Source organism: Citrus clementina, unplaced genomic scaffold (genome assembly GCF_000493195.1).
Source record: "Citrus clementina cultivar Clemenules unplaced genomic scaffold, Citrus_clementina_v1.0 scaffold_2, whole genome shotgun sequence".
Classification (NCBI taxonomy): domain Eukaryota; kingdom Viridiplantae; phylum Streptophyta; class Magnoliopsida; order Sapindales; family Rutaceae; genus Citrus; species Citrus x clementina.
This window is the reverse complement of record NW_006262688.1, coordinates 35,441,372-35,454,292: the sequence shown is the minus strand read 5'-3', so window position 1 is coordinate 35,454,292 and position 12,921 is coordinate 35,441,372. Positions and strand designations below refer to the sequence as shown.

At 33.9% G+C, this 12,921-nt stretch overlaps 2 protein-coding genes across 2 annotated transcripts; both read right to left on the bottom strand.

Moving 5' to 3' along the window:
- Nucleotides 1-514: 514 nt before the first annotated feature.
- LOC18050461 (probable transcription factor KAN4) lies at nucleotides 515-3,547 on the bottom strand. The gene is made up of 7 exons (XM_024191004.1): nucleotides 3,250-3,547; nucleotides 2,944-3,020; nucleotides 2,804-2,840; nucleotides 1,929-2,133; nucleotides 1,661-1,811; nucleotides 1,482-1,532; nucleotides 515-736 (listed from the first exon to the last, which is right to left on the bottom strand). Exons 1-7 carry the CDS (start codon nucleotides 3,545-3,547, stop codon nucleotides 515-517), a joined length of 1,041 nt encoding a protein of 346 aa, XP_024046772.1.
- Nucleotides 3,548-8,395: 4,848 nt separating this feature from the next.
- LOC18050460 (L-ascorbate oxidase homolog) lies at nucleotides 8,396-12,548 on the bottom strand. Its single transcript, XM_006449691.2, has 8 exons — nucleotides 11,967-12,548; nucleotides 11,735-11,844; nucleotides 10,257-10,527; nucleotides 10,061-10,163; nucleotides 9,634-9,979; nucleotides 9,175-9,540; nucleotides 8,994-9,072; nucleotides 8,396-8,905 (listed from the first exon to the last, which is right to left on the bottom strand). Exons 1-8 carry the CDS (start codon nucleotides 12,108-12,110, stop codon nucleotides 8,693-8,695), a joined length of 1,632 nt encoding a protein of 543 aa, XP_006449754.1. The 5' UTR covers nucleotides 12,111-12,548; the 3' UTR covers nucleotides 8,396-8,692.
- Nucleotides 12,549-12,921: the final 373 nt, after the last annotated feature.

Genomic DNA, 12,921 nt, shown 5'->3' with positions numbered 1-12,921 from the left:
GCAAGGGCAGCTGATCATTCTCATGACAAATTGACACGAATTGTTGGTCAAGAAATTACTTTGCAGCGACATATCGCTCTTTAACTTAAAAAAAAAAAAAAGATATTTGGCATTCATTCATTGTAAAGAGCATGAGCGTCATCTATTTTGGGTGCGTTTGAAATTGAAGTGCTGTATCTTTTAAACTACAGTTGTTGTAGAAAAAAAACTGTGACTATGAAACAAAAATTAATAATATATAGTAAATATAAATTTTAAATAATAATTTTGACAAAATTATTAAAGATATAATAGATTTTATATTATATAAATGAAAAATCATATTAACATAATTTTCAAGCTGCAGCAGCTAGTGTTTACCAAACACTTTATTGTTGTAATTTAAAAGCTACAACTGCCCAACCTCAATCTCAAACGCAATCTTTATAAATAAAAACTACGTTAAAACACGGCAAGAGATGTTGAAAGTTGCAAACGGTTGGAAGCATTTTCTAATAAATGTGCATGATTTTAATTATGCAAGGGTAAGGTCAAGAGAGACATCATTCTGGTTCTGATCAGCCAAGCCCAGCTTCAACCATGGAGCTGAAGTTTTTGTATCTAGAGACAGAGAAAGCGAAACATCAACTTCAGCTATTGAATATGATGTCCCTTGTAAACTCTCATGACCAAAACCTTCCAATCTCTGAAGGTAGCTGTCTCCTCTTGGTGTCACTTTCTCTGGCTGATTGCTTGCCTACGTACAGAAAGATCAAATGATGTCCATATATGCAACTGTAAATTTATGAATTGCATTAGGACCAAGATAAATAGAAAATTTATGTGGTGCCACTAATATACACACTAATGACACTATACATGACAATTCACACAAGACCTTTAAAGTTCAAGAAAACTTAGATCATTAGGGATCAATGATCCCTAATTCATTGCAATAATACTAATGAAAATTAATATATTTTAAATAAAACTAAATGATATGATTCTAATTATTCTCTAATGTTGGCTCCCACAATTTTTAAAATACGGATTTGGCAGTTAAGAAAAGTTTCAAATGTTTTTACACTTTTGCAAACCTATTTTTTTTAGTAGTTAAAACAATATAAAAGCATTTGTTAGTATTGTGAAACCCTAAATCACATTCTAAAATATAAGAGTGTTCGCATTTAAGAATGATTATATATAAGTAATTTGGAATAAGATCATGGATTTTTTAAAATTTAGAATGAATTGACAATTGTGTGAATATACTTTTACATCATTGTAAACTATTTGACAATATTTTAAAAGTATATTCATATTTTTATCAATTCATGTATATATATATATATATAGAAGGCCAACTTAATGACAATAACACCCTATAATAACTAATGACAAATTTTTATTTGGTTTCAACATTCGCCCTCAATTTAGAGCATAAGCGTTTGTAATGCCCAACTTGGACCAGTATGCAAAGCATTTTTTTTCTATATTCCTACATTTTTGTTACTGCCAACCACTTTTCTTACACTAGCTTTTCTCGCTTGCAACTGTCAAACACAGAATCACAACATACATTTGAGAAAAATAACTTTCTCATTCATATTTTAGCTAGCTTTGAACAATGTTTAAGTATGAGTTTGTTTTGTCTGAGAGAGGAAGAGGGAGAGAAATTTACTTGCTGCGTAGCGCAGTTTTTGAGTTGGTCATTGAAGAGCAAAAAAGAATTGTCGGTACGCTCCATTTGCTTCTTTGTGACTCGCCCATATGATAATGGTTCATTGAACATCACTTGCCTTCCATTAATCCAGATAGGATGCTTTCCTTTCCTGCATATAATTTTAAAATACACCGAATTAGAAATTCCTACTGATTGATTGGAAATACATATATCAAGTAGTACTAATTTTTTTGCAGAAATTACAGTTATCAACATCATCACTGACCAGTAGGCTGGTGGAATGTTAGCATTATTCATAAGATGATGACCGAGCCCTTCATTGTAACGTTGAGTTCCAAAGCCTTGATGTTTTTGTGTATTATTTTTGTTTTTTCTCCAACTCAAACACTTGGTAGGATGCTGATCCTGTTGGCAAGCAGTTGTTGGTGCTTCGAGTACCTTATCGTTCTTATTTGTTGCCTTAGCTGCTTCTGCAACCGGAAACCCACAGCCTCAATTGTTAGAATCTTAATTAGGCATGGAAATGATAAACAAATTATTATTATTATTATTATTTTCAATTACTACTGCTACTATTATTTTTGTGGCTAACAGTGATAGAATGGAAGAATTTATTAGAGAAAAATAAAAACAGATTGTATTACATCTAATTAAGGACAAAATGAGTTTTCTTTAATCTAGATAAAGTTTAGAAAAGATGGTATAATAATTTTTCAATAAAGGATAAGATAAAAAATAAGAAAAATATATATTTTAATTCAGTATATTTTGTCTTGAAATATATTATAATTTTTTTTATTTTATAATTCGTTCCTTATTATATTACAGTAAGGGATTTCTTACTAAATAATGACTCTAAAGACAGTGCATACTAAAAAAAATACTTAGTATGAGAAAAAAAAGAAGAAAAATTATATGAGATTGAAACAATATTAAAGAAAGCTATGTCATGATTATTTTTCAAAAATACATTAAAAAAAAAAATCTATTAGATGGCGATGGAAACTAGAATTTTTTTTTTTTTTAAATTCTAATGATCAGTGAAAATTTGTCGAGAGCATATCCATGAAGAGAATTGGGTATATGTGAACAATTTAAACCGATAAATTAGGCCTATATGTAAATATATATTTGACATACCATGTATCATCTGCTCATACTTCAGGCTTCTGTACATCTGTTTCCCACGCAGCACCAGAAAGTCATTAGACAATTGAAAATGTTACAGAATTGTTCAACAGATGGAAAATCTAAAACCACATTGAAGCATTATGTGAAACCTGAAGATGGCTTTTGACGTGAGATATGGTAAGGCCCTTGACGCCCATGATCTGTAAAACCAGCTTTGGAGTAGCTCCTGTAAATTTAAAAAAAAAAAAACCCATATATAGTGATTGATTAAATTAATCACTTGTCATGTATCATTATTTTTGTACTATATTTGGAGGAGGAGAAATAATTAATTTATACATCATTTTAAGAAAATAAATTGGGAAATTATATGTTACACATATATGTTGTGAAATCCACACGTGAAAAAATAAAAAATAAAAAATAAAAAATCAAGGAGTTAGCTGCTAGCTTACTTTCTTCTCCACCCAAGCGTTCGATTGCATGAACAAAGCTGCGATGAAGGTCTGCGGTCCATCGAAGGCGGGGCATTTTTGATCGAACATAAGGCCTTACAGATGGTGATTTCAAGCTACTCTGGGGTGGGTTTTTATTCTTATAATCATCAATAGTTCTTAGCCTTGTTGAGTTCATATTTGATGATGCAGATGATGACGATGATTGTGAATGGAATTCTCTAGTCTCTAAAGAAGAAGCTAGCAGAGGCCTCACATTAACACAGCTACTGGTCTCTGCAGAATCTACACTTTTCATTATTGCTACGGTAACTTGAAAGAGAGAGTTATAGGATCTGTGTGCTTGAAACAAAAGAGAATAAATACTTGTGCGACTCCGTTGCATTCGTTTTGTCTCTTTCTGCAATATTGTTCAGCTTTTCTCTCCCTCTCTGCTCTTTAGGCCAGTTTATTAGTCCACTGGAATTTCAATTAAAAAGTGGAAAATTTATACAAGGAATTTCAGATTTTTCAAACTTGCCTTCATGATTGGGCGAAAATGAAAAGTAATTTTAATTTCTTTTCATAAACAATTTTTTTGGGGGGGGGGGGGGGGGGAATGATATACAATGGCACTTTGTTATACATATACGATGTACTTGGTCAATGAGCACGTACATAATTAATCCATGGTGACAAATTTACAAACTAATTCTTAACTAATTAATTTTTTTTTAATTACTAATCTGATTCCAATTCAAATCTTTTTAAATCGTAGACCTCTTGTATTGAGTCCAAAAATTTTATCAATTAACCTAACTAACTAGCAAGTCTAGCAGCACCAAACATAATAATTTTTTTTTTGGGGGGGAAAGCACCCAACATAAATTGAAAATTAACCTAACTAACTAGCAGTCTAGCACCAAACATAATTTTTTTTTGGGGGGCAAAGCACCCAACATAAATTGAATGGTTTTTACTTGTTCTATTTGTTATTATTGCTCGTGTAACATTAACGAGTGTCCACAGCAGCAGTTGGATGATAAAATTCTTCTTTCCCTATATCTTGCCGTCTTTTTTTAAATGGTGTGAATATATTATCAGTGAATTTTAATAAAATTTGAAAGAAAAAAGAAATATTCAATAAAAATAAGTAAGCTTGGTGGGTCTGTCATCACAATATTCAATCTTCTTTGGGGTCAGCTTTTGTGAAATAAGAACAAGAATCAACAGTCTTATCTGCAAAAAACAAGAAGGTGAGCATATATGCAGTATATGCGAGTTCCCATTTCAAACTTCGAAGCGTTCCCTCAGGGAAACTTACAAAGTTGAAACGAGCGTTACAAAATGAAGGAATGGCACAACAAAATTCGGACGTTATAAAATAAAATAATTACCAAACGGCGCATGTTCTAAAGCAGACGTGAGCTAATAAGCATTCTGCATGTCCCAAAGCCAAACATACCCACAAACCTAATTCCTTGGCTCCCCTTATTCCGGCCGGAACTTTCACTTCATCACCAAACAAACCGATACAAATATCGAGGAGTCACATATTATTCTACAAACAACACATGCTCTGCATGTCGCCTGTCCTTCGAGTGATGACGCGTGGACTTTGAAGCGTCACCATTGGTGGTGGGATGTGGGATTTTCATGGAAAATGCAGCGAAGACGGTTTCATTTTGGGAAATATTCTCTTGGATGGATTCGGACAAGTGTTTATGTGATTTCGTAAGCACCTGACCATACCGATCGACAATGCTTTAATTTAGCATCCGTTTCTTTACCGCCTAAGCCGGTTTTCAGACCTTTAATTAGGACAGACGTCCACGCTGTAATGCACCGGCAATATAAATTCATTACGATTTTGTTCTATCTTTATTTCATATTATATTTATAATAATGAGTAATGATAAGCATCCTAAATTTAATACTAAATAATATATTATTAATTGATTGGTTAGTAAGCTTTTATAAAATTTAAGTGAATTAATTGTAAATCTTATCTTGCAAAAATATCCTATTCCTTCGTTTGTAAATAGTTATTGACATACGTGTTCACGATTGGTTTTGTTTCATTATAGTTGTAATTTGAAGCTTAGTTTGATTACGACACAAGGTGATAGTGTGGTTGACTTAGGACTGCGATGGTTGCCCAAACAAATCCTGGGTTGGCTAGAAAAATATTCAGAATGACCAGCACCATAAGGAAAGATCAAACAAGAATAACATAAGCAGGCACCTCACCAATCGCTGTTAAGAATAACACGTGTTGCCATCTAAACAATTATGTGACACATCAATGCCACAGAATATCAGTCATGAATGACACGTGCAACCATCTCATCAGTCAAAACATCATCTCACATCATTCTTTTTTCTTTTTTAATTATCTAGCATCTTACTAATACTAAATATCAACAATGGATGACTTGGGCAGTTGCATCATCAATTGCATCTAATTAATATTAAACATCGGTCATGATTCATAAATTATATTGGGTTCATGTCACGGTGACGAAGCGGGAGGGAAGAAAGGACGACGGTGGCGCGACTTGAAATTTGAGGGCAAAGAAGGAGAATTTAGTTCCTTTTTCGTTTAAATTTGGAGGTTATACAGGATGGCAATGGGGTATGATGGGAGTGGAAAGGTCTACCAATTCCCCATTAGATTAAAAATTTTATTTTCATTCCTCATTTCATTTTTTAATAAATTTAGTGATCTGGAGATAAGAAATCCTCGTATGAGAAATGATTTCTTTATCCCCACTCCATTTTTAATTTACTTATTTTATACTGGATATGGATACATAATTTTATTAAATTAAAATTGGAGATTTAAATAAAATCATCACCATCTTATAAAGTATTTAAATAATTAAAAAATCTCTAAAAATTTTAAAACAATTTCTTGAAATAATATTAAAACTGAAAAAATGTTTGAAGAGAGTAGCATCTTAAAAGAGAAAAAATAATAATATTTTAAGGTTCAATAAGAATTATATTGTAGGGTGATAGGGTTTTCTTTTAGTTATATCTTACTTATATTAAGTAAAAATAAAAATAAAATTCATTAAATAACATTATAATTGATAAAATAAAATTATTAAATAAAAATTAAAAATATTTATATGTATTGGGATTGGGGCAAGGGTGGATTGAGAATACAAAACTAAACCCCATCACATTAAGAATTTGTGGATTATTTTTTGCTCATTACCTATTCCATTCTCAAAAAATTAATCAAAATTCACCGCATTTCCCGTGAAGGATTTTGCTGTCCCTAAGGGTTATTTCTAAGTATCACCATTTACAATCTTACTAGTCTTGATTTTATTTTATTCTTTCATTAACTACTATTTAAGCAACCCACTTGTTAGAATAACATATAGTAGGTTGTTACTATGAACTCAAAGTGATAAGATTCTTGATGTTGTGAGTCTCTAATGTCATCTAGAGAAGGGTTCGTGTTGTAATCCCATAAATTATATAGTAAAAGGTTATATTAGATTATGGTCCCATTTTTTTTCGGATTTGAATTTTTCAAAAAAAAAAATTGTGCCCTTACAGTTTATTTCTTACCTTGGATTTTAATGATTTAATTTATACTTATTTATTTGTCTTACAAGTTTCATTTTAATCGCAAAAAGAGAAAAAGAGTTATTGCTTAACTTGCAGCTGCTTGTATGGGTTTTTTTTTCTAACAAATTATACAAGTAATCACCTAAAATCGATCATGAAATCATGAGTGACACACCTATTATGTGTAAAATTTATGCACATCAAAGGTATATAAGTCCAATTATAGACGCATATTATGTGTGCAAATAACTCGTCGATGGTGAGCAACGCGTACAAGATCTCATCAATCACAAATACTAATACAACAATATAATAAGTAAAATCTTACATTCCACTACAGTGATGAACCATAAACTTGAAACAAATAATCTAATCTCCTGTTTTAACCCTACAACAAACACACTCACAATGTACTAAAAATCCTATTTAATATTGAGCCTAGGAAGCCATAGTTTAAAATCTATAACTAAAGTATTTGACAAATACTTGTTATTGTAACTTAGAAGTTAAATTAATTTGATCTCACGCTTATATTGTAAAATACTATAATAGCTTTAATTAATTTTGTCAAAACTATTATTTTAAAGTCATATTTCTTTTACACGTTATCGATTATTATTTCATAATTATAGTTTTTTTCAATTATAGTTGTGACTTAAAAGTTACAACACTTTAATACCAAAGTACCAGACGCATGCTAAATACTATCACTTATTACTTGAGCTTGCATTGGCCCAATAACTATAATTCTAACCTCCTTGTTCCATAGTTTAAATTCTTGTGTTATCTAGCAGGATTTGATATTAATTTGTTTTCTTCAATGTAATTAAGTACATAACAATTAGGTTCCCCAACTCCCAAGTAATTGAATTAAAGATACAAAGGGTGCGTTAATGCGTTTGCTTTTTTTTTTTTTTCAAATGATGTTCTTATATTTGTTTTATAATATAGATATGATTATTGTTTGGTGAATTTGAAAATGCGTTTGATAGTTTAATCTTAAAATAGTATTTCAAAATGAAAAATGAAAATGTGGTATGTTGTTTGTTTAGAAATAGCGAAAATTACAGCTAATGAAAAAATATATTATACAAGGATTAATTTTAAATTACTCTATCATGAAATGACTATCTTTAAATCATCTCATACTTTCAAAAACCTCAATTTAGCCCCATTTTTTAAAGAAAATAAAAAAATTATCATCAATCCACCTCATTTTTCATTTTCTTTTGAACAAAAAAATTGGGGTAATGTGAATATTTTTAGAGTAAGAAAGTAATTTAAAGATAGTCAATTTATAAGAGGGTAATCCAAAATTTACCCATTATATGATTATAATAGACCGACTAATAATTTTATTTATATATAGAATATAAGAAACAAATGAAGGAGAGTCAAAAGAGTATTAATAACAGCATCGAACTCACATGTAAAATTGGCATAATTAATTTTCATAGAAATAGAAAATATACTGTCTTACTGAGGCCTACCAAACACTTTTTATTTCCTATTCTTACTAACGGAGAATGAGTGATGAAAAACAATACCAAAAAGCTCATAAGTCTTCTCTATAATGAAATTATCAACATTAACGCTGATGCGACTAGATGAACTGATGAAGTTTTAACAAATGGAATTCTTCCTTAAGATAATGCATTCAGAGTAGGACACATCAATGAATTCTCATTTGTGAGTTACAGAAACAGAACTAAACCCGACCTCCCAAAAAAAATAATAATAATAACAAGGCGAACAAGAAAAGACTCAAAGCTCAAGTGGAGCTTTTGACACAATTTCCCGCTATTGAGGGGGTTATCAGTTGGTGACCGGCCCCAAAAACTTTGTCACCCTCTCGTGACAAAATCTACAACTAGCTAATTCAGAGAGGCCTTGTATGTCGACCTCTTGCTCGTCCGCAAAGAAGAGCATTCTTTGGGATTGGTAACTCATCCCTCCATGAATTAGCAGGAGAATAAACCCTGAGATAGAACTGCTGACCCAAGTACTGTCTTGCCCAGTTCTCAGATCTTATGTTCCACATACCCACATTGTCCAGAGCCATGTAGATTGCCGTCCATGACCTCGGATACACCTGCATTCAATCAGTTAAGTTAAGGGTCTGTTTGATACTATTGTGCTTCAACTGAGTGTGCGTCGTAAGCATCTTTCTTCTGTCTTACCTGAGTGGTGGATCGGGCTACTGTGTCTCTCAAGTTGTATCGTGTTCGACTTGCAGGCGTCCACTGACCTCCATCCATTCTAATCATTTCACAAATAATTAATGAATTCTTTAAGAAGCTACAAAGTATATTATGAATAATGCAATCAAGTATGTCAAGCATCAGTATTTGGTAAGCTCACCCAACAACGAAGAAGGAATAGCCATCAATGTGATATGACTGAACGGTGTCCTCCCAATTTTGGAACACAATCTCGACAAACTCCCGGAAGTTAGAAGCCATCACTGAGGTCTGAAGGTATGCATTTCCCCAATTAGGACTTGTAGGCATGCTTCCAAGAGTGAAGACTCCGGGAATCTTGAAGTAGTCAGCAAGTTTTAATGGTGTGTCTGCTGGAACAAATGAGACACCGTTGATGGCATACCTCTGTTTGCCATTCATATAAGGAGCAGAGTTTGCAAGTGTGATTGTGCGGCTGATCTTGATCATTCCATAGTGGTAAGATCCTTGAGGATTAGGCCTAGGTCCACTAGCAGTCAAATTCCAACTGGCATGGGATCATTGCAAGTATTTTTTCGATGAGAAACTACAGGAATTATAAGTATAATATGGAAGATAACTTTTATAAGTAAATGAATACCGAATAGATCTGGCCTGGTTGAGGGACCAAGCAATCTCCGTAGTAGGGCCACCAGGGATAGGACCTGAGACTCCTCTACGTGAATTGCTGTAGTGAAGGATGGCTGTTGTCGTAAGCACACGAGGGGTGAAGCGTGAAGAAACAACAATGTAGTAATCCTGTGGAGCCTGATCCATTGTGACTAAGACAGAATAGGTTTGTCCAAGATGAATGTCAAGGGCAGCGTAAGTGTTCTGTAAGGTATGAGAACCTTCTACTTCTACCAATTTCATACTGTGACCTTGTATTCTGAAGTTGATGGATGTTGTAAGGCCAACATTTGATATCCTGAATCTATATGTCCTGCCTGCAAACAGAATCCAATAGGTGTGGGAGTTATGAGGCAGCTACAAGCACAATTTGGTTTAGAATTTTCATTTTTACAAACCTGGTTCAACTGTGAACGTGTATCCATTCCATCCTCGGCCATTAATGAGAAGCCCATCGGGAAAAGGAAGGTTGTGACCACTATCCAAGAGACGTCTCAATACCTGTAAAGTTGAAGAGAAATCAGCGCAACAGTTTTATGTGTCAAAAGCAACAACATCCGACAATGAACTGAGAGATGCATTATGAACACCTACATAGTGGTTACTCCTATACCAGTCACCAGCTAGCACAGTAAAATCCCCAGCAGGAGGAGGGAATGGAACAGGAATCCGAGGACGGCTCCAGATTCTGATGCCACCAAATGCTCCTGCAGCCTTGTGGAATAGAAATGACGGGAAGTAAAAATAGCTGCCAATCTGGTCTTTTGCTTGGAGGACATATGTGAAATTTTTTCCAGGTGGGATTGGACAAGTTGTTCCATAAACTCCGTCTTGCCACGAATTCCTTCTCTGCTGTAGCCCATTCCTGCCAAAAATTGCATTATTAAAATACTGCATAACCCAGTCCGTGATAATAGTAAATTCACGTGCAAGCTCTGGTACTTAAGTAGCTTAAGACATTATTTCTAAAAATTTTGCATGAAGAATATCGCAAAAAATTGCGTTGTTAAAATCTCCATGGAGTAGATGATCTCACCATGCTAAATGCACGCGTGAGAATGAATACAAGTCTCATGAATAACCGATCTGCCTTATACACGTTGAATGAGAGAATGGAAACAGAGAAATTATAATCCAAATGCACGCGGGACCCATACAAAGTCATTAATAGCGAATTATTATTAAATAAACCAACTTCAATGAAACTAATTGTTTATCAGGAATCAATTTATTTATAATGCAGATGTGAATTTCCGGAGATCTAGCATATGGACAGTAAGATTCTATACACGATGCCAGCTGCACAAGCGCATTATTTTAATACTATAAGAGGGTCAACAGTTAGAAAATTAGGACTAAACATGCACGGCATTGATGACCACACCAGATTTCAACTGAATGCAAAATGCAAGTGAGATCTGAACAAAACTAACCTAGACAAACACTAGTGGATAGATGGGCAAAGTTTCAGTCATCGTCCCCACCTCTTATTTAGCTTTTTTGTGTTTCGTTGTTGACCAAAGTGGCTGGAAAGGCATAGCATAAGCAAATTACATTTCCACCATTCAGCCAAAATAATGAGAATAATTTGATATGTCAATGACCAAGGACAAAGGTGTCATTTAAATACCGAAAACAAAGTAAGAAATAAGGCTACCATTTCCCACTAATGGCAAGTTCCTATCCACAGATCAGCTATAGCCACATTTTTGTCTGCTCTTTTTCGATCAAATCTATTCATGCCATTATATGAAATCCCTTCTATCTAAATCACATTTACACTCTAGAGTAAATGAAAGAGAATAAAAATAAACAATATGTGTGTGTGTGTGTGTGTGTGTGTGTAACCACGTGAGTTACGTTTCATGTGTCCTCGAATGATGAATATTCTTGAGGAACCAAATGGCACTAAGAAACAAGGACAAGATTCATGAAGAACATTAAACATCCAGGAGCCTTAGACTTACTTTTCACACATTTCATTTTCCTACATTTTTTGGGGGAAACCCAGAACATAGAGTAACCCTGAAACGTAGAAAGAAAATAAACAGAACCAAAATCGATACACTTACCAAGAGATGAGGAATGGCTCTCTTAGGTAATTGTAAACACTAATAATCAAGTTATCATTGGTAACTGCGTCGATCTGAGGTCCTGGAAACTGTCCATTAATCAAGATTCCCTACAACATTTTCCCCACATTCAGCTTTTCCGTATACTTCCTTTGCTTTCGGAAACAAGAAAAGTGTTTTCGGACAACACATTAGCATTACCAAGAAACAATGAGCATGAAAGAAGAGTTACCTGCTGCTTCACACCAAGAGGGTAGATATCACCGTAGGTGATTTTCCACGTGAAGAATCTGTAAGGGCTGTCACCATAGACGCCATTAACAGCAAGAGACAATAGTAGAGCAATGAGAGAACAGAGTACTCTGCTGTCCCTCATTTTCTTGGGGAGTATTTTCTTTTCTTTTCTTTGAAAAACTTTCAAAGGAAATGATCTTTATGACTAAATTTTTATCGGATTTACAGATCTAAAAGAGAGCAGAGAGAAAGAAAAAGGTTGAATCTTTTCTCTCTAAATCTAATCTCACTTTCTTTTGCAATCTATCTTTGTATCTGAGCAGAGCAGCTCTGGTTTTTTCACGGTCGAGAGCAGGGCGCAAAGGACTGGCATATTAGCTGTCAGTAGATTCCCAATAAAATGCACGGGACATATAGAGCATTGATGGGTTCATTCAAATCTGGGACGTCGACTTCGAGTGTGCCCATGATTGAAAATTAGGGCCACTGATCTTGACGGTGGTGATTCCATTGGAAGGCTAGTCGAATGGAGGGAAGTGAGAAACTGGGTTGTTCACTTGTTCTGAGTGTATGAAATTACCGAACTGGCCCTTTCACGTGCAAATTGGAATTATATATGTCGCTGGCAGAGAGGTTGGGGCAGAATTAGGGTCGCTGATCTCACTTTAACTGTTCAAAATTCCACTCAACGGTCAAGGATTCTGTTTGGATGATTGGATCAAATAATGTACACAGGATAAAGATAGTTTTTATACGAGGCTATGATGAATATGATAAAGACGTGCCACGAAGGCCAAACGAAGTTCTAATTACACAAATGGCTGGCGATTGGATTCACGTGGAATCTCACTTGAGTATTAAGCACGCATTAACCTTCACTTTCTTGACCTGTTTTAAACTTATTTTTTAGAAAATTAATTGCACCACTATTTCTAAAAATTTGCAAATGTAAC